This window comes from Sander lucioperca, chromosome 12, assembly GCF_008315115.2.
Source record: "Sander lucioperca isolate FBNREF2018 chromosome 12, SLUC_FBN_1.2, whole genome shotgun sequence".
In the NCBI taxonomy this organism is placed as follows: Eukaryota; Metazoa; Chordata; class Actinopteri; order Perciformes; family Percidae; genus Sander; species Sander lucioperca.
Genome location: NC_050184.1, coordinates 9372881 through 9393351, shown reverse-complemented (window position 1 = coordinate 9393351; position 20471 = coordinate 9372881). Strand labels below are relative to the sequence as shown.

Sequence of the window (20471 nt, the reverse complement as noted above, 5' to 3'; positions counted from 1 at the left end):
AAAAAAAAAAAATAATAATAATAATAATAATAAAATTAAAATAAAACAGCAGACAGGAGTAAAGCTGACCGAGTGCTGTACATTTGCTCCTGTCTGTATGAATAGTCATATGTCTGGAGCACGATTGTACATTTTGCTCTGATAAGTTTATGAGGTACTTCTAAATGTTTTCATTAATTCAGGCAGGTTAATAAATTGATATACCTGTATATTAAATGTATTACAAAATCTTACAGCAATTTTAATCAGCTCACAAAAACAACTTGCCACAAAGGAGTGTTTAAATCGTTGTCCTCAGTATCAGAATGAATTTAATAGTACAAACACAATTTACACAGTAGTACAACATATTTAAAAAAAAAAGTATGTACATTTTTGACAATTTAACAACAAATGAGAAGCAGGGAAAACAATCACAGTTTTATAAAAATGTGTATCTGTTTTCTTTATCACATCATTAACTTAACATGGGATTTATTTTTCACCATTTCTTCTTTTCACATTGTTACATAATACATTGACTTACACTATGAACAGGTAAAGAAAAAACGTTGTTAGGCCTGGGGTCCTCCGAGGCTACAGCCCCAAATGTTTTATGAATAGCCCCGGATCTAAAAAATCATTGTTCATTCTGATCATGCATTAAAGCCCTCAAAAATAATATAACATCATTGATCAAAAACTGCAAGTATGTTGTGGGTTTCATCTGTGTTTCATTCAAGCAGCAGATCTACTTCACACTACTTGAAACGCGTGCATTTTGTGCAAGCATGAAAGAGAGGAAGAGAGAGAAAGCACACCGATGACAGGGCTTGTTATTCTTGGCATCTGGTGGTAGCTGGCTAGCTAATTCACTAAGGCAAGGCTATAAGGGCATGGATATAAGAAGCTTTTTCAAATGGAAAAAAATGAAGGCAACAAGGTGCAGGTGAGGCTAGAGGAGGTAGAGGAAGTCCTGCCAGGTCGGTGAAGAAGAGGGCTGTTTAGCTAGCATGATAGTTGTCTAGCTCAGTGGTTACTCAAATGCACCTGGTAGAACATCACAGCACACTTTTCCCATATCTCAGAGGGGTACAGTCTATCTTACACAAAGTCACAGAGCCCTTCTTAAGCCAGAAGCATGGGAAGAGGGGTTCTGTGAATTTGGCATGGAAGGTGTGTATTAGCCTCAGCTCTCCTTTTTCGACACTGTAATAGGTCAGCGTACCACCTTCCCAATCCAGAAAGACTGCTATTTTTTGGCAATGGGGCACTTGAATACGTTTGGATGTCTTCCCATGTATGGCAGTGTATCCCTTCCTCGAGCAGAGCAGGCTCCAGGACATCTCGTTGCATCCTAGGCCACCACTTCTATCCCATCTTCTCCCCACTGCTCCATATGCCACTGCGATGCCGACATTCACTTTCCACTCTATCTCCCAGTAGCCAAGGCCTTTCAGGCCCTCCTCACAAAACACCTGAGTCCTTTTAAACCTGTCTTGGTGTTCAGGACGTGTTACCTTCTCCTCCACCTTCTTTACAGTTTTTACTTTCCTGTTGCCTTCAGACAGAACAAGCCTCCTGCTTGCTGTGTTTTCATCAAGCTTCAGATCTGCATCATCTGAAAGAGAAACAAGAACACATCATTTAGTGTTTTGTTGTGTAGTTAAAAGACTATACATTTATCTTATGTTGTTTAGATGACAACATAAATTCAAGATGAAAATCTAAAGCAAAGTAAATAAATTTGTGATTTTCAATTTGATTTGAAAGTTACACCTAATTTTCATTTATCAGGCATTAGCTTAGAGTTTAAGGCTCTACTGAAGTGATAACATTAAAAATAAAATAAAAAAATAATAAAGACTTACACTTCTTCAGCCCTGGCTTTAACCGATGCTCCCCACCGTAGTCCAGACTGTACAAAATGAAGATAGTGTTGTCACAAACAGAAGTTTCCAACTCTAATACAATAATTCTTCTAGTGAGTTTTACATGTTATATCCCCTTAAAAACAAAAATAAATAAAAACTGCTCTTTGGTGGAACAGGCCACCTCTGAGCGATTTGCAACCTGTGATGAGGGCTCACAAGAATATATAGCTTTACTTTGTAGTGCTGCTGGGTGTTAAGTAGTAAAGTGCATTTGATATGGACAGAATTAATACAGCAGAAAAGGATTGTCTCCTCAGCCCCATATATACCTTATTATTTATTAATACGTGATCCGAATCTGAATACACTACCTGGATAATGACATCTGATCCACGGGCCTTTGCATTTACACCTGGAATTAACAAGTGTTCTGATTATCTCAATTCTTCTTCAACAAACATGGCATGTCCCAGGTGAAGGAAATTTATGCCATGGATGGGCATCATTCATTTTTGAATATGTTTTTGTGAGGGACTTTAGCAACTTGTAGCTTTTGCTAGGTTTGTATAAGCTATCAGTAAGAGGGGGAGTTAGGGGATTTGTCAGCTTGTTGGATTGATTGTTTTCTTAAGAATGTGGCAGACAGTAGATTGTCACAATGTGTTCTGCATGCATTTACACCTTGTGTTAACATATGTTTTTCTTCATCCACATAGTATATCCAGATACAGATTACATGTCAATGACTAATGTAAATGGGGACATTATTGAGTGTTTATTTTAATAAGATAAAATAATTAGTTTAGATTTTGCCTTTGTGTTGATGTAGCCTTATTATAACTAGGAGAGCCAGCTATATCACTACAAATGTACACATGTAAACATATATCCTGACATCCTAACCTACCAGAGTTTCTTCAGGCTCGTATTTGGATCAGCAGCTATATCAGAGAGCATCTTTGCCCCCTCTGGTCCTGGGTGATTGTAAGTCAGATCCAGCTGTTTCAGGGAGGAGGTCGGTTTGGCCTTGAGAGCTGAGGCCAGAAATAAGCAGCCTTTCTCTGTCACCTGACAACCTGAAAGCCTGCAGACCACACACATACACACACACACACACACACACACACACACACACACACACACACACTCCTTAATTTAAGAAATTATTTTTGCAGGTTTCTCTTCCTAGTTATCATCTTTCTCTTTTTGATTATACATTTTGAGAAATGTGTTTCTTCAAATTCCGTCATACAGAAGCATGATAATAATAAAATAATGGACAAGGCCAAGTACACCACAATCAAGGAGAGTGTAATTTCCTCTAAGTCCATTAGTTTCTATATCAGGACACCTCTGATTTACAAGTGCATATGACCACAGAAAAACATAGGTTGTGTTCAAATCATCATACACTTGATAAAAGTTTCTTTGTTGTCATTTGAACTCATGGTAAGTTATTTTTCACCGGTGAGAGTTACGTGGTAAGTAGTGATGTTATGGTTCCTTGCAGTATAATATACTTGATTTACTGATTTAGAAGGATCATTTTAATTATCAATTTTGATAAATGGGCATATTTAGAAGCACATAAATATTGTTGGTATCAGCCTTATCTTGGCTATGGTTTTGATAGGGATATATGATTTCATTAATAATAATATTATTGGTTACTTATTTATTTTTTGTTTTCAGTGGTCTTCAACAAACAGCATTAGCCATGATCCATTTAGATATATTGTACACTTACTTGAGATTCTCCAGTTTACAGTGTATACTCTGTAGGCTATCAGCAAGCGCCTGCACACCTGAATCCAGCAGGTCATTGTGACTCAGGTCAAGCTCTGTGAGATTACAGGATGCAGAGCTGAGGACTGTGGATGACAGGCCTCTGCAGGATTGCTCAGAGAGCTCACACCAACTCAGTCTGTGAAAATATTTGTAAGCATATACAGTATAGGCACGCTACATTGAAGACTCACAGACAAAAACATGGTCTATTGAAAAATATTTAGACATCATTGGCCTTGTTTAGGGCTGGACAGCAAAAAAAAAACATGAAATGCAAATCAGGTCAAAACCACATTTGGAGGTGGTTTGAAATGCATCTCAGTCCGGGCGCTCTGACTGCTCAAATCAGATTTCAAAGTGTCTTTTGCATCACTCGCAACGCGACACATGCCGACAACGTCAAATCCAGAATGACTTAAATGCTGGGCAGAATCCATGCTGCTACTAGCTGAGGGCTATGGAGGAGAACATGAAGGAGAACAGCAGTCCGACAAAGGAGTTCTGCACTGCAACTTGACAGCGCGATTGTTTGGAGGGCTGAAATTATGAATTTTGATGGACCCACAGTCTGTCTTAAAGATCTGATTTAAGACACATTTATGTAGCCGGGTGGTGAATTTGTTGTAACACCCCCATCACATTTATTTCTGGTTTGTTTCAGTATGTATTTTGTGTTCTAAAAATGAAAGAAATGTGCATACGTTTGTTTGTGTGCTGGCAGAAGGTGTATTTTTAGTTAGTTATTCCAGCCACTAGAGTTGCGGGGTGTCTCTTGGTCGCTCTCTATTTCTTTTGGGCCAATCAGAGAAGCAGCACAGTGGAGAATGCCAGAGTACATTGTGTGAAATAAATAGGTAAATATTGCATAACTGGTTAAAAACATGTATGTACAAAAGGTTAAAATTATATCTGTTCATCTTTTAACTGGATGATATGTTATAGATGAGATTGATTTTGGATGGATGTCGATGGATTTCATGTGTAGCGGCCGACGCCAGTGTTTCCATGTGTTAGCAAGGTATTGTTAGCATGCATAAAGCCTCACCTATGCTATTGTATGTGGTTATTGGTAAAGTACAACAACTGTTTGTGTTTTTTATTGTATTTAGACATCAGAGTGACAAGTGTGTGAAGTTGTGCGCTCCCTGGTGAAGCCTGTTTTTCAGAGTCTGTATTCTGTGAAATGTGAGTGTTTTCTAAGTCAAACTGTACATTTAAGAATCAGCTGGAGTTTATTGTGAAGGTATATTTATATTGTTTTATTTTGTTTTCTATGTCAGTGTCCTAATCCCACTGCCGTATGTTTTGGATTATTTCATTTTAATTATTTTTGGTTTTGGCCTTTCTGTTAAAGGAAAGGCCAAAAGGAAGGAACTGCCAATGTTACAAAAATAAACGAACCCTGAAGAATTTATTGTGTCCTTTGTGGGTCTAAGTACAGCAGGCTACATTTAGATCTATTGATCTGCAGTCTGAAAGTAGCCATTGAAAACGTGGATTTTATGATAAGATTCGCTAAATCACAGTACTACCACAACAATTCTTAGTAGTAAGACACCAGCAGTATGGAAAGCAGCTCAGGTCATCCCACTGCATAAAGGTGGATCTGACTCTTCAGTCTCCAATCTAAGATTTTAGTCCTTAAAGCTGCGTTCAGACAGGGAAACAGCGATCCGGCAATTTGCCACAGGGTTGTGTGGCGGGGGGGGAGTGTCAATGAACCGGACAATTTCTGTGTTGTCCTGTTGTTTTGTTTAACCCTCCAATGTAAAACAAGTAGACTTTATATTTCACAACTACTGTTTTCTGTTTATAGATCTCAACGTTTCCGACAGCACTTGAAGGCAGCTTCATGGAGAAAGAGAAAGAAAAGAGACTAACGAGACAGATCGACTGTGCTTTGTTGTTTGACAAACATTCAGCTTTTACACAAACTCCTGGACAGTTCAGTGCTTTTGTTTCATGTTTTAAAACTTTCTTGTGGCAGCGACTGAGGCAGTAATATTTCCCATTTACTGTACAGGACTCTCACACCGCCTTAAAACTGACTGACAAGTCTAACCGCCGGCTACATGTTTGGCCACCGCAACGTGACGTGGGGTTGTGTTTCTCCAAAAGTTGAGTCGGTCTCAACCTTTTCGCCAGGCCTGCTGCGTTTTCTTGTGTGTCCCCCCTGCAGCAAACCCCGCCACCCCCTGCTCCAGCCTAAACGCACTATCCTCATTCAAACTTTATTATATCCCACTTCAGTGTCTCCCACACATAGACTAATGTGTGGCGGTGCACCTCCCTATCAACACCAGCCGCCACACACTGCGTTTCGTTATTCTTTTTTTTTTTTAAACGCTATTTAAAACACATTCTTCTGCATTTCCTTTCCCTGCTCTCCTCCGTCTCTCTGTCACTTGTGTCTCGCTCACATACACACACAGCTCCTCCCACCGTGCGGTGTTTGCCGTTTTTAACCCCCAACGTCACCTTCCAGGCAGCAATGGTTATGTCAAAGAAGTTATGTTAGTGTTAAGGTGAGGGTTAGCTGCCTGTAAGGCAACATTGGAAGCTTAAAACACCATCAAGCCCACCGTGCACACAGCGTCTGTCTCCATAAAGAGAAGATGGCTGGCGATATTCACAAGTTCACTAAAGGTTGGTTACTGGTTGGTGAATACCTTTACACAGTCACACATTCACAATCACCGACCCGACTCTTAGCAAACAAGCAATTGCGCTTGCTTTAGAAAGTTAACTAGTCGCAAGTTTGCGGTAAAATGCAGTTGGGTTGTCGAGGTCAAAACACTATATAGCAGCTGTGAATCAAATAAACGTATTGTAAATAATGTTATGTCATCTTTTACTCTTACACCCCCCCCCCCCCCCAAATTGCTTTCGAATCTTTGGGAAACACTGCCCTTTTGGGGTCCTTTTGTAAATGGCAAACAGGCTTCAGTTTTGAAAGAAATATATACAGTATATATATACTGTGTATGTGTAGCAAGAAGGGTTGCAAAGAGGCGGAAATTTTCCGGTACATTTCAGGAAACTTTCCATTTCCACTTTAAGCTGGGGAATTTGGGAAATATACCAATTTGGAAACTTTCATGGGAATTAATGGAAATTATGGGAATTAATGGAAATTATGGGAATTAATGAGAAATTATGGGAATTAATGGGAAATTACGAGAATTAACTGGAAATGTTGGGTAATTCATACAAACTCCATCTTATACAAACATAAATATAAACATTTTGTTTTGTAAAAAGCAGACAAGCATATACAGTTTGTACTTGACTGGATGTAGTCCTTGGGCTCAAATGCAGTACTGTCTTCAACATAGATATAGAACATTGTTTTAACCAAGATTATGCTGCAAGATGGGTTATTTCCAACTACATTTAAGTTCTCTGTCTCTGTCTCTAACAGTATTATAACAAGCAATATTAAAAATATCCAGTTTATTCCCATTAGTTCCCATTTATTCCCGTTAATTCCCATATGTTCCCGTTAATTCCCATGGAAAGTTTCCAACTTTGAAAATTCCCAGAATTTTGCAACCCTAATAGCAAAACAACAAGATCATATATGTAGCATTTGAAAGTACTTACAAAGCAGTTTTGGAGACTTTGACCACCGGCAACATTCCAAGAAGAACTTTCTCTGATTTCAGGTACTTTTTCAGATCAAACACATCAAGCTTCTCATCTGATGTCAGCAGCACAAAAGTCAGAGCGGACCACTGGGAGGTGGAGAAGTTTTCAAATGTGTGTGTTTCTGAGCGCAGGTACTTTTTCACTTCTTCTACCAGAGAGTGGTCGTTCAGCTCATTCAGACAGTAGAAAAGATTGCAATTTTTATCCGCATCGCTGTTCTCTTCCCTAATCTTTTCTTTGATGTACTCAATGGTTCCCTCGTTGGTCTCCTTGTTGTTTTCTGTCTTCCTCAGCAGCTCTTGCAGTAGATTCTGATTAGTCTCCAGAGAGAGGCCGAGCAGGAAGCGGAGAAACAGATCCCAGTCTCCATTCTTGCTATCTAAAGCCTTGTCCACTGCTGTCTTGTAGAAGTCCAATGCTGGCAAGTCTCCAACTGTTGAAGTGGGCTTGCTAAACAGATTTTCACTTGTGTTATTGAATGTGTGAAAGACATAAAAAGCTGCCAGGAACTCTTGAATGCTCAGGTGGACAAAGCAGAACAATTTCTGTTGGTACAGCCCACATCCTTCTCGTGTGATCTGAGTGAATAATCCAGAGAAGACGGCAGTGTTTGTGATGTCAAGACCACAGTCTTTCAAGTTGTCTTCAGTGAAGAGAAGTGTTCCTTCCTCTAGCCCCTCGAAAGCCAGTTTCCCCAGAGAGATTATAGTTTTCATGTTCCTAGTATTCCAGCATGAATTTGTCTCAGAACTGTCACCCGTCTCATCTGCACCATACTTCACATTAGCCTGTCTGCATTGTAACTCAAGGAAGTATATGTACATGTCAGTCAGGGTCTTGGGCATCCTTCCTTCTTCTTTTGTGTCCACGAAGTCTTCCAGAACTTTTGCAGTGATCCAACAGAAGACAGGGATGTGACACATGATGTAAAGGCTTCTTGATTTCTTGACATGTGACAAGATTTTCTCAGCCAAATCCTTGTCACTAAATCTCTTCCTGAAGTACTCCTCCTTCTGCTCATCATTAAATCCTCGCACCTCTGTAACCCGGTCAACTTTATCAGCAGGGATCTGGTTGGAGGCTGCAGGTCGGGAGGTGATCCAGATTTGAGATTTAGGAAGTAGGTTTCCTTGGATGAGATTTGTCAGCAGAACGTTCACCGAGGTCGGCTTTCTCACATCTGTCCAATAATCATGTTTATTGAAGTCAAGATCGAGGCGACATTCATCAAGACCATCCAGAACAATCAGAATTCTGTACTTGTCATAGTCCTCTATTTCTGATGTCTTCATACCCGGAAAAAACTGATGAATGAGTTCCTCCATGCTGTGTTCTTTGTCTTTTCTCAAATTCAGCTCCCGGAAAGAAAGTGGAAACATATAGAATATGTCCCCGTTCGCCGTACCCTCAGCCCAGTCCAGCATGTACTTCTTGGTAGCAAACGACTTTCCAATGCCTGCCACTCCAATCGTCAGCACTGTTCGAATGGGTATACTTTCAGATGCAGGTTTGAAGATGTTATGATATTTAATCGATGTTTCTTGTCCCGCTGGTTTGAATTTTGCGTCTTGAACTTGTCTGATCTCATTTTGAACATTGACCTCTCCCCTCTCTCCCTCTATGATGTAGACATCTGTGTAGATCTCGTTCAGAAGAGATGAGGTTTTCTGCATATCAATCCCCTCAGCCACATGGGTAAATTCCTCCGTCAGCTGAGATTTGACTATCCCTTGACTTGCAACATCAGGCTTACCTGTAGGAAAATATTTTGTAGATTATTGTGGACAGAAATTACATAATACTTGTGATGAAATGCTTGGGGTCCAATTACATTGCAGTTTATCAAATCTAAACCACAGAATCAAAAATTACGTTTTTTGTATTATGGTTTGTTTAGGTACACACTGGTCAACTAAAAGTGAAGCAGGGTTTAAAACATTTAACAATCTGCCTAATAAGACACTGAATATGAGCATCATGACACTGATTTGTTGGTTTGAGTCTGAACTAGAGTTTGATTTTTGCTCCTCATCCTGCTTGTCTGTTTTCAAGGTTATTTATTTCGGACAAATAATGGTAAATTTGGTTTCCCTCTGTTGACTGGCGGCAACTGCATGAATATTTAATTGTAAGACATTGTGCTATCAATATGTACCAAGCTGATCCAAAGTAATCCATTATTATATAGGCTGATCCAATCATATTTTTTTGGAATGTTATATGCTAAAATAAAGAAGATGAAAGTCCAATCCTTTCTTTACTGTACTCTACTATTGCAACGTTGTTTTCCTTTATGATAGCCTACATTGCTAGCATTTAGCTACATATACAAGTGAAAATTATTTAGGGCGCACATGGTGCAAATGATTCTGAGTTCTGACAGTTAAGTTGGCAAAATACACGTAGTCGCTAAACTCAGATGCTAACAACTTTTTTCCTTTCTCTCTCTTATAAGCAAAGTGCAGCATTCTGGTAGCAGGGTTTCATTTATACAGCACAGGCTGTTGCTTTCATTTCAATAAAACGGCATTAGGGACCGTTCGGTATTTATGGAATGGACCACCGGAGGAAAATAGGGGAGGGTCATGTATTTTTTTGTTGAGGGGAGGGACATCCAACATTTTTTAGTCTGGGTGGGGGGGTCACCCAACTTTTTTATTCATGAAAAGAGCAAAATTTCAAAGTGGCTTGTTTGGTGCATATTTATCCATGTAGCTCTCAGTCTCGGCCCCCTAGCAGATGGTCTGACCGCATACGCGGAGTTTGCTGGGGGGCAGGAGGAGCACTGCCCCCCTGGTGGCTCAAACAGGTAATTGCATTGTTTAAAAAATGAGTGGAATAATTACATCTGGCATGACCAGATATTTTATAAATATCTTAAATAACACAAAACAACTAAATGGTGATAGGTAATACATCAGAGTTCATATACTGCTTTAGTAAAAAAAATATTACCTGGCTGACGATGGGAGCAGCAGGACGCAAAAAACGAAAGTTACTGTTGCACTAGTCTGGACATCTTGCCGTGCCAACCTTGCAATAAAGGTTTCCTAAATGCCATGTATATACATGTGATGTCAGCTTACTAATTGATTGCGGGTTTTGTGTAGATTTGGACTTGTATATGTTTATTCCACTTTGTTTAAACGGTGAAGTGGAGAGGCCTCGTTCACCTGTTTGGAGCTGGCTGGTGAATGTGACGCTCGTATCGGCCTTGCTGGATACACCATGACCCCTTTTGTGGATCTACTGATCGCTGTGGATTAGGCTACTTTTTTTTTCGTGTCATTGGATTACGGCAAAATAGGTATCTTTTTTTCTCAACTTGTCTTAACGTTTTATGGTGAGTTTGGAGAAGCATTTCAACAGACTGTAGGTTGAACACTGATTGTTCACTGTTACATTTTAGCTGAATTTAAGTGTTGGGGCATTCCGCCACCGTCTGTCTATTGCGTTCCAAAACAGCCGTGCCGCGATTGGATTTCATAAAGGCGAATTGTTAAATTGTTACAATGTAACTTAAAATCTGCTTTAAAAATAAACATATATGTTTTGGAATATAACGTTCAGCTTTGGTAGCTTTACCTATGTTCTAAAATATACAATGACGAAGCCTAGTGACAAGTCTATAGCAACCAGTGTTGAATTGGTTAGCCTATATCCCAGTGTCCTTTGCTGAATGGTCTCAATGTTTTATTGTTTTATTTCATATGAATACTAGTTTACTAGATGAGTAACTTAGTATTTGAAGTAATGCAGTAATGCAGGAAGTTTGCATTTAGTTTCCATGCTTATTGTGTTTCCACAACTATGTTAGTGAGTAAATCTACTGAAATGGCCACCACACCATAACAGAGGAGTGGGATGTGTAAGATGAGAATGCAGAGGTTAAGTCTTGTATGTCATAGCTGTAAAAATCAAATGGTGTCTGTACTTATTTGCTAGGGGCAAACTTGCACGCGAGGGGAGGGTCATGCCTCTTTTTCAAATCATTTTGGAGGGTCATAGGAATATTATTACTGATGAGGGGAGGGTCACATCTTTTTAGGTTAGAGGCCACAAAACTCCTCCAGTGGCCCCTTAATTAAATACCGAACAGTCCCTTAATTAAAAGTAATTCTGATAAAACAGTCCAAAATGAAATGGTTGTCTAGTTAAGTGCTCTCTACAAGCCGGTGTCTGTACTTGTCAAAGATTGTTTGTGAGGTAGAAGGCTCCATTCTGTAACGCCGCTGTACAATCGTAAAGGTTTTGTCTTCAAGTCATTCGTCTTCTCTCTAGCAGATCAGGTCACATCAATTTCAGGAGTTGCATTCTCCAAGTTAAATATCATATCAGTAATCTAAGCTGAGACACTTTATAGCTTTGAACCAGGAGCTCCAATAGTGTCCAAATGTGTTATTCACTGTGTCAGACACATTTCAATCAACAGTAAGATAAATGAATATCAGGCTCTGTATTGGCAGATACTCAATACTAAAATTACTTATTTTTGCGACTTTGTGGCCACTGTTTGATTTTGATTTAGACACTTTAAACAGGCCTGGGTTTAATTGCACTCTTTGCTATGCAGTGTCCCTGGCTGCCATCATCCGCATCCATAAGCTTACATCGTATTTCTGTCGTCCTGTCGACACATGTTTCAGGCAGCTTCAGTCGGGAGGTTATCCAGAGCAGAGCAGAGGGAAGCAGGGTTCTTCTGATGAGGCTTGTCAGCAGCACATCCACGGAAGCTGGCTCTCTGACATCAGTCAATGTGTCGTTGTTGTCAAAGTCAAGAGGAGGTTGATACGCATCCAATCCATCAAAGACAAATACAATTTTTAGCTGTTCAAAGTTAGAGATTACAAATGCTTTAGTTTCTTCAAAGAAATGATTAAGCAGTCCCACCAAACTGACTTTTTTCTCTTTTATCAAATTAAGCTTGGAGAAGTTAAGTGGAAATAAAACTTCTTCTTCGTCTTTGCCCCATATCTTTTCTTTTGCTGCATCTTTCAACCAAGAAAATTTTGACTTTGTGTCCTTTTTAGCCCACTCCTTTATATATTTCTGCACATGGAAGGATTTTCCAATTCCAGCTTCTCCCGTAGTTAGCACAGTTCTGATTTTTTGTCCTTTTGTATCTTTGAAGATGTCAGACACTGCATTCACTCGTATTACTGATTTTGCCGCAGTGCATCCATTTTTCTCTTCATCATTGACCTCACCACTTTTGTCTTCTCGCATGATGTGTTCTGTGTTTTTCTGGTTAGGATGGTTTATGTCTTCATCTTGAGTGGTTTCTTTACGAAATCTTTCTTTCAGGGCTGACACCAGTTTCTGCCGTCGCTGCAAGGTCTCTGAATAAACAAAAAAAAGTTATAGATGATGAAGGATAAAAACAGCATGAATACCAAGCAAGTAATACCAAAACAACATTTTAAATTAACCAAAAACAAAATCACTTTTGTTAAAACAAATTTGTTCCCCAAAAAAAATGAAGTTTAGTAAAGTTTGTCACATTTTCCATAAAACTGTCATTTGTCATGGATGCATTTTTTTTGTAGTATTTCCTTATTAAAATCAAATTCTCCAATCTAAAAATAGTAAGAGACATGCAGATTACACGATACATGAGTTATGAATGAGCTATGAAAATATGTTAGTCATAGTTTCATACCTCGACATTCTGTCACTTTATCAATGTAATCAGGAGGAATCTTATCAACTCCTGAAGGTTGAGAGATGATCCAGAGACAAGCAGAGGGAAGCAGTTTCCCCTTGATGAGGTTTGTTAGCAGCACATCCATTGAGGCTGGCTCTTCCATATCAGTCAAGTCCTCGTTCTTTGCAAAATCCAGAGAAAGTGCACATTCTTCCAAGCCATCAAGAACAAAAGCTACTTTAGACTCTTGGTACTTGTAAACCCTGTGTTTATCATTATTGAGGGAATGATGAAGCAGATCTGTCATGCTTTGAACTTTGTCCCTTCTTGAATTCAGCTCGCTGAAATGTAATGACACTATGAAGTCTATTTTTTTGTTGGAAATTTTGTTTGCCCAGTCTACCATGAACAACTTTGTTTGAAAGGTTTTACCAACGCCAGCCACTCCCTTCATTAGCACTGTTCGCACTTTCTTGTTCTCAGAAAATAATGCATCAAAGGTTTGTGGTTTAGCATTCTCGCTTTCACCAGCTGATATATTGTATATTGCTGTGTCACGTTCATGTCTTCTCAGTTCCTTTTCATGCTGACGGAGTACTCTGCTTTTCAGGTCTGCTGTGAGTTTGCCTTTGGCATCCTTATCTAAAGAAATAATAAAGACGTACAGAGAAAGCCAAATGCAATTAGTTTTGCACAATATAACGACAAGTGCAACATGATGTGTTGTGTTATACCTGCAGTTAAAGCCAAGATGCATATGGAATGATAATAAAGAAATGTAAGTATGAATTTGAAATTTTAATTAATTGCTTCTTTTTTTTTAAATTCATTGATTGTGAAGCTAGTTAAGTTTCTTGTTTGAGTACCTTTGCTGTGGCTACGCCCATCCTGGCCAGTCTCCATGGAAGCACTGCTGGACACAGTCAAGACATGTTCGTGTCAATACAGAGAGATACATTTACTGTGACAAAAATGAATATACTTATTATGTTTTAGGTAAAATGTATCTCTCAGGCTTCACTGCACTACTTCGTCATTTTCACATGTCGTTACGTTATCTTTTTCTCTGTTATAGCTGTAAGTATGTACACACATGTTATTTATCCTGCCTTTGCTCAGGCAAGAAGTTGAGAGGATCATCCTGGGGAATGTTGCTGGGTACAGGAGAGACTGGCCTTTGTGGCTTAAATGGGCTTTAACATAGATTACAATTACAAAATGTAACGTTTTTAACATTTTTAACATTGTTGCTGGGTTTCAGAATGGGATTTCGAGTTATTGTCTTTCTATGTCGGTCATTCACTTCAATTTCATTTCTCTCCGTATCAAACATGCAACATAACGAAAATTTTTACCCCGATTCTTCTTTACGGAAGTTGAGAGGTTCATTCTTGGACAAGTCACTTTTTATTGAATCATTGCTGGGTGCAGGAGAGACTGGTCTTTGTGGCTCAGGCAGCCTTAAACACAGATTATAATTACAAAATGTAACACTTTAAACATCTTTAACATTATTGTTGAGTTTTAAAATGGTATTTACAGTTATTCTCTTTAGATGTCAGTCATTTGATTCAATTTAATTTCACTCTGTATCAAACATCCAACATAACCAAAATATCTTAGAGCCACAGTGCTTTGTGCAGGAGCTTGTTGCAGGAAACAGTCAGCTATACCAGTCTTTGTCACAAACTCCTGGGCAGTTAGGTGCTTGTGATTCGTTTTTACCCTCCATAATGTTTTAAAACTGTATGCCTCTTACACCGCCTCAAAATGGACTGACAAGTCTGATTACTGGTTGCATGATTCGCCTCTGTTGCATGACTTTGGGTTGTATTTCTCCAAAAGTTGAATCTGTCTCATATTTTTGCCACAGGCTGCTGTGTTTTTTTTGGCTCCACCCTGCATCCCCACCGCCGTAGCCTAAACCCACTACCCCCATTCAAAATTAATGGGAAGACTTGCATTTTTGCCAGACCGCCTTAAGACCGACCGCCCGACCACCGCCGGACGACAGCCGGACGACCGCCCGATCACCGCTCGACGACCGCCCGACGACCGCCCGACAACCGCCTGATTGTATGTGAACGCAGCCTCATGGTATGTGTCTATTGTCAGCATTTCCATGCAAAACCAAGTCAACACTGAGTAAAAATACGGTTGATTTAGTGATGAGAACGAGTACTACAACACTGACGAGGACTACCAACCTGTCTCCGCTGACCGGAAGTGCTCACAGACGGGGTGAGACCGTAAACAAGGTGGGGGGAAAGAGGACAGCTAATGTTAGGCTAAGGCTAATTCCTTATCAGCTATCACTGCACAGCATTTTCCATTCTATTTTTCGGTCTTTAGCAAAAAAAATGGATGTTCTTCTGCTGCGGATCACCACTTAAATGGATAATGGACTGCAACTTCATGATTTTCACAAAAACATTGTAAGAACAGCTCCGTGCAACAACATGTGCATATTTCGCCATGGTTGAATTTTACAGGCAATGAGTGTGATGCCACGAAAGCGAGACACACAAGTGTAGATGACATTACCCACGCAGTTGACTAATTACTCATGGACCCTTCCCCTATCACGCACATTGGCCAAGTCTGGCACACTCGCTCTCTACTCATTTTTCAACATGAAATTAAAAAGAAATGCCATCAAATTTAATTTCTCTCCGTATCAAACATACAACATAACCAAAATGTCTTACCCTGATTCTTCTTTACGGAAGTTGAGAGGTTCATTCTTGGACAAGTCACTTTTTATGGAATCATTGCTGGGTGCAGGAGAGACTGGTCTTTGTGGCTCAGGCAGCCTTAAACACAGATTACAATTACAAAATGTAACACTTTAAACATCTTTAACATTATTGTTGAGTTTTAAAATGGTATTTACACTTCTTCTCTTTAGATGTCAGTCATTTGATTCAATTTAATTTCACTCTGTATCAAACATCCAACATAACCAAAATATCTTAGAGCCACAGTGTTTTGTGCAGGAGCTTGTTGCAAGAAACAGTCAGCTATACCAGTCTTTGTCACAAACTCCTGGGCAGTTAAGTGCTTGTGATTCGTTTTTACCCTCCATAATGTTTTAAAACTGTATGCCTCTTACACCGCCTCAAAATGGACTGACAAGTCTGATTACTGGTTGCATGATTCACCTCTGTTGCATGACTTTGGGTTGCATTTCTCCAAAAGTTGAATCCGTCTCATATTTTTGCCACAGGCTGCTGTGTTTTTTTTGGCTCCACCCTGCATCCCCACCGCCGTAGCCTAAACCCACTACCCCCATTCAAAATTAATGGGAAGACTTGCGTTTACGCCAACAGCCCGACGACAGCCCCGACGACAGCCCCGACAACCGCCTGATTGTATGTGAACACAGCCTCATGGTATGTGTCTATTGTCAGCATTTCCATGCAAAACCAAGTCAACACTGAGTAAAAATACGGTTGATTTAGTGACGAGAACGAGTACTACAACACTGACGAGGACTACCAACCTGTCTCCGCTGACCGGAAGTGCTCGCAGACGGGGTGAGACCGTAAACAAGGTGGGGGGAAAGAGGACGGCTAATGTTAGGCTAAGGCTAATTCCTTATCAGCTATCACTGCGCAGCATTGTCCACGCCAATGTACGGCCTTTAGCAAACAAAATGGATGCCTCTTACACCGCATCAAAATGGACTGACAAGTCTGATTACTGGTTGCATGATTCGCCTCTGTAGCATGACTTTGGGTTGCATTTCTCCTAAAGTTGAATCTGTCTCATATTTGTGCCACAGGCCGCTGTGTTTTTTTTGGCTCCACCCTGCATCCCCACTACCATAGCCTAAACCCACTACCCCCATTCAAAATTAATGGGAAGACTTGCGTTTTTGCAGACCGCCTGAAAACCGCCTGACGACAGCCCGACGACAGCCCGACGACAGCCCGACCACCGCCAGACCGCCGCCAGACAACCGCCAGACGACAGCCTGACGACAGCCTGACGACCGACCGACGACCGCCTGACAACCGCCTGATTGTATGTGAACGCAGCCTCATGGTATGCGTCTATTGTCAGCATTTCCATGCAAAACCAAGTCAACACTGAGGAAAAATACGGTTGATTTAGTGATGAGAACGAGTACTACAACACTGACGAGGACTACCAACCTGTCTCCGCTGCCCGGAAGTGCTCGCAGACGGGGTGAGACCGTAAACAAGGTGGGGGGAAAGAGGACAGCTAATGTTAAGCTAAGGCTAATTCCTTATCAGCTATCACTGCGCAGAATATTCCACGCTCTTTTTCGGTCTTTAGCAAACAAAATGGATGATCTTCGGCTGCGGATCACCACTCAAATGGATTATGGACTGCAACATCATGATTTTCACAAAAACATTGTAAGAACAGCTCCGTGCAACAACATGTGCATATTTCGCCATGGTTGAATTTTACAGGCAATGAGTGTGATGCCACGAAAGCGAGACACACAAGTGTAGATGACGTTACCCACGCAGTTGCCTAATTACTCATGGACCCTTCCCCTCTCACGCACATTGGCCAAGTCTGGCACACTCGCTCTCTACTCATTTTTCAACATGAAATTAAAAAGAAATGCCATCAAATTTAATTTCTTTCTTTATCAAACATACAACATAACCAAAATGTCTTACCCCGATTCTTCTTTACGGAAGTTGAGAGGTTCATTCTTGGACAAGTCACTTTTTATGGAATCATTGCTGGGTGCAGGAGAGACTGGTCTTTGTGGCTCAGGCAGCCTTAAACACAGATTACAATTACAAAATGTAACACTTTAAACATCTTTAACATTATTGTTGAGTTTTAAAATGGTATTTACAGTTCTTCTCTTTAGATGTCAGTCATTTGATTCAATTTAATTTCACTCTGTATCAAACATCCAACATAACCAAAATATCTTAGAGCCACAGTGCTTTGTGCAGGAGCTTGTTGCAGGAAACAGTCAGCTGTACCAGTCTTTGTCACAAACTCCTGGGCAGTTAGGTGCTTGTGATTTGTTTTTACCCTCCATAATGTTTTAAAACTGTATGCCTCTTACACCGCCTCAAAATGGACTGACAAGTCTAATTACTGGTTGCATGATTCACCTCTGTTGCATGACTTTGGGTTGCATTTCTCCAAAAGCTGAATCCGTCTCATATTTTTGCCACAGGCTGCTGTGTTTTTTTTGGCTCCACCCTGCATCCCCACCGCCGTAGCCTAAACCCACTACCCCCATTCAAAATTAATGAGAAGACTTGCGTTTACGCCAACAGCCCGACGACAGCCCCGACAACCGCCCGACAACCGCCTGATTGTATGTGAACACAGCCTCATGGTATGTGTCTATTGTCAGCATTTCCATGCAAAACCAAGTCAACACTGAGTAAAAATACGGTTGATTTAGTGACGAGAACGAGTACTACAACACTGACAAGGACTACCAACCTGTCTCCGCTGACCGGAAGTGCTCGCAGACGGGGTGAGACCGTAAACAAGGTGGGGGGAAAGAGGACGGCTAATGTTAGGCTAAGGCTAATTCCTTATCAGCTATCACTGCGCAGCATTGTCCACGCCAATGTACGGCCTTTAGCAAACAAAATGGATGCCTCTTACACCGCATCAAAATGGACTGACAAGTCTGATTACTGGTTGCATGATTCGCCTCTGTAGCATAACTTTGGGTTGCATTTCTCCTAAAGTTGAATCCGTCTCATATTTGTGCCACAGGCCGCTGTGTTTTTTTTGGCTCCACCCTGCATCCCCACTACCATAGCCTAAACCCACTACCCCCATTCAAAATTAATGGGAAGACTTGCGTTTTTGCCAACCGCCTGGCGACCGCCCGACGACAGCCCGAACGCCGCCAGACCGCCGCCAGACCACCGCCAGACGACAGCCTGACGACAGCCTGACGACAGCCTGGCGACAGCCTGGCGACAGCCTGGCGACCGACCGACGACCGACCGACGACCGCCTGACAACCGCCTGATTGTATGTGAACGCAGCCTCATGGTATGCGTCTTTTGTCAGCATTTCCATGCAAAACCAAGTCAACACTGAGTAAAAATACGGTTGATTTAGTGATGAGAACGAGTACTACAACACTGACGAGGACTACCAACCTGTCTCCGCTGCCCGGAAGTGCTCGCAGACGGGGTGAGACCGTAAACAAGGTGGGGGGAAAGAGGACGGCTAATGTTAGGCTAAGGCTAATTCCTTATCAGCTATCACTGCGCAGCATTGTCCACGCCAATGTACGGCCTTTAGCAAACAAAATGGATGCCTCTTACACCGCATCAAAATGGACTGACAAGTCTGATTACTGGTTGCATGATTCGCCTCTGTAGCATGACTTTGGGTTGCATTTCTCCTAAAGTTGAATCTGTCTCATATTTGTGCCACAGGCCGCTGTGTTTTTTTTGGCTCCACCCTGCATCCCCACTACCATAGCCTAAACCCACTACCCCCATTCAAAATTAATGGGAAGACTTGCGTTTTTGCAGACCGCCTGAAAACCGCCTGACGACAGCCCGACGACAGCCCGACCACCGCCAGACCGCCGCCAGACAACCGCCAGACGACAGCCTGACGACAGCCTGACGACCGACCGACGACCGCCTGACAACCGCCTGATTGTATGTGAACGCAGCCTCATGGTATGCGTCTATTGTCAGCATTTCCATGCAAAACCAAGTCAACACTGAGGAAAAATACGGTTGATTTAGTGATGAGAACGAGTACTACAACACTGACGAGGACTACCAACCTGTCTCCGCTGCCCGGAAGTGCTCGCAGACGGGGTGAGACCGTAAACAAGGTGGGGGGAAAGAGGACAGCTAATGTTAAGCTAAGGCTAATTCCTTATCAGCTATCACTGCACAGCATATTCCACGCTATTTTTCGGTCAATAGCAAACAAAATGGATGATCTTCGGCTGCGGATCACCACTCAAATGGATTATTGACTGCAACATCATGATTTTCACAAAAACATTGTAAGAACAGCTCCGTGCAACAACATGTGCATATTTCGCCATGGTTGAATTTTACAGGCAATGAGTGTGATGCCACGAAAGCGAGACACACAAGTGTAGATGACGTTACCCACGCAGTTGCCTAATTACTCATGGACCCTTCCCCTCTCACGCACATTGGCCAAGTCTGGCACCTCGCTCTCTACTCATTTTTCAACATGAAATTAAAAAGAAATGCCATCAAATTTAATTTCTTTCTTTATCAAACATACAACATAACCAAAATGTCTTACCCCGATTCTTCTTTACGGAAGTTGAGAGGTTCATTCTTGGACAAGTCACTTTTTATGGAATCATTGCTGGGTGCAGGAGAGACTGGTCTTTGTGGCTCAGGCAGCCTTAAACACAGATTACAATTACAAAATGTAACACTTTAAACATCTTTAATATTATTGGTGAGTTTTAAAATGGTATTTACAGATCTTCTCTTTAGATGTCAGTCATTTGATTCAATTTAATTTCACTCTGTATCAAACATCCAACATAACCAAAATATCTT

General features: G+C 41.1%; 1 protein-coding gene across 1 annotated transcript; it reads right to left on the bottom strand.

Annotated features, from left to right (window-relative positions):
- Positions 1-329: 329 nt before the first annotated feature.
- Positions 330-20335, bottom strand: LOC116040941. The gene is made up of 12 exons (XM_036008226.1): positions 20206-20335; positions 17592-17696; positions 15642-15746; positions 14043-14087; positions 13800-13846; positions 12949-13575; positions 11900-12628; positions 7245-9042; positions 3601-3777; positions 2761-2937; positions 1851-1897; positions 330-1600 (listed from the first exon to the last, which is right to left on the bottom strand). Exons 5-12 carry the CDS (start codon positions 13834-13836, stop codon positions 1041-1043), a joined length of 4152 nt encoding a protein of 1383 aa, XP_035864119.1. The 5' UTR covers positions 13837-13846; positions 14043-14087; positions 15642-15746; positions 17592-17696; positions 20206-20335; the 3' UTR covers positions 330-1040.
- Positions 20336-20471: the final 136 nt, after the last annotated feature.

What these genes read in the sequence shown, in the direction of transcription:
- LOC116040941 (XM_036008226.1), bottom strand. Translation starts at nt 13,836, where the DNA reads ATGGAGACTGGCCAGGATGGGCGTAGCCACAGCAAAG. An exon ending in TGGGCGTAGCCACAGCAAAG is followed by an intron (nt 13,576 to 13,799) that starts GTACTCAAACAA and finishes TTATTTCTTTAG; the next exon opens with ATAAGGATGCCAAAGGCAAA. An exon ending in AAAGTCTCCAAAACTGCTTT is followed by an intron (nt 3,778 to 7,244) that starts GTAAGTACTTTC and finishes ATATTTTCACAG; the next exon opens with ACTGAGTTGGTGTGAGCTCT.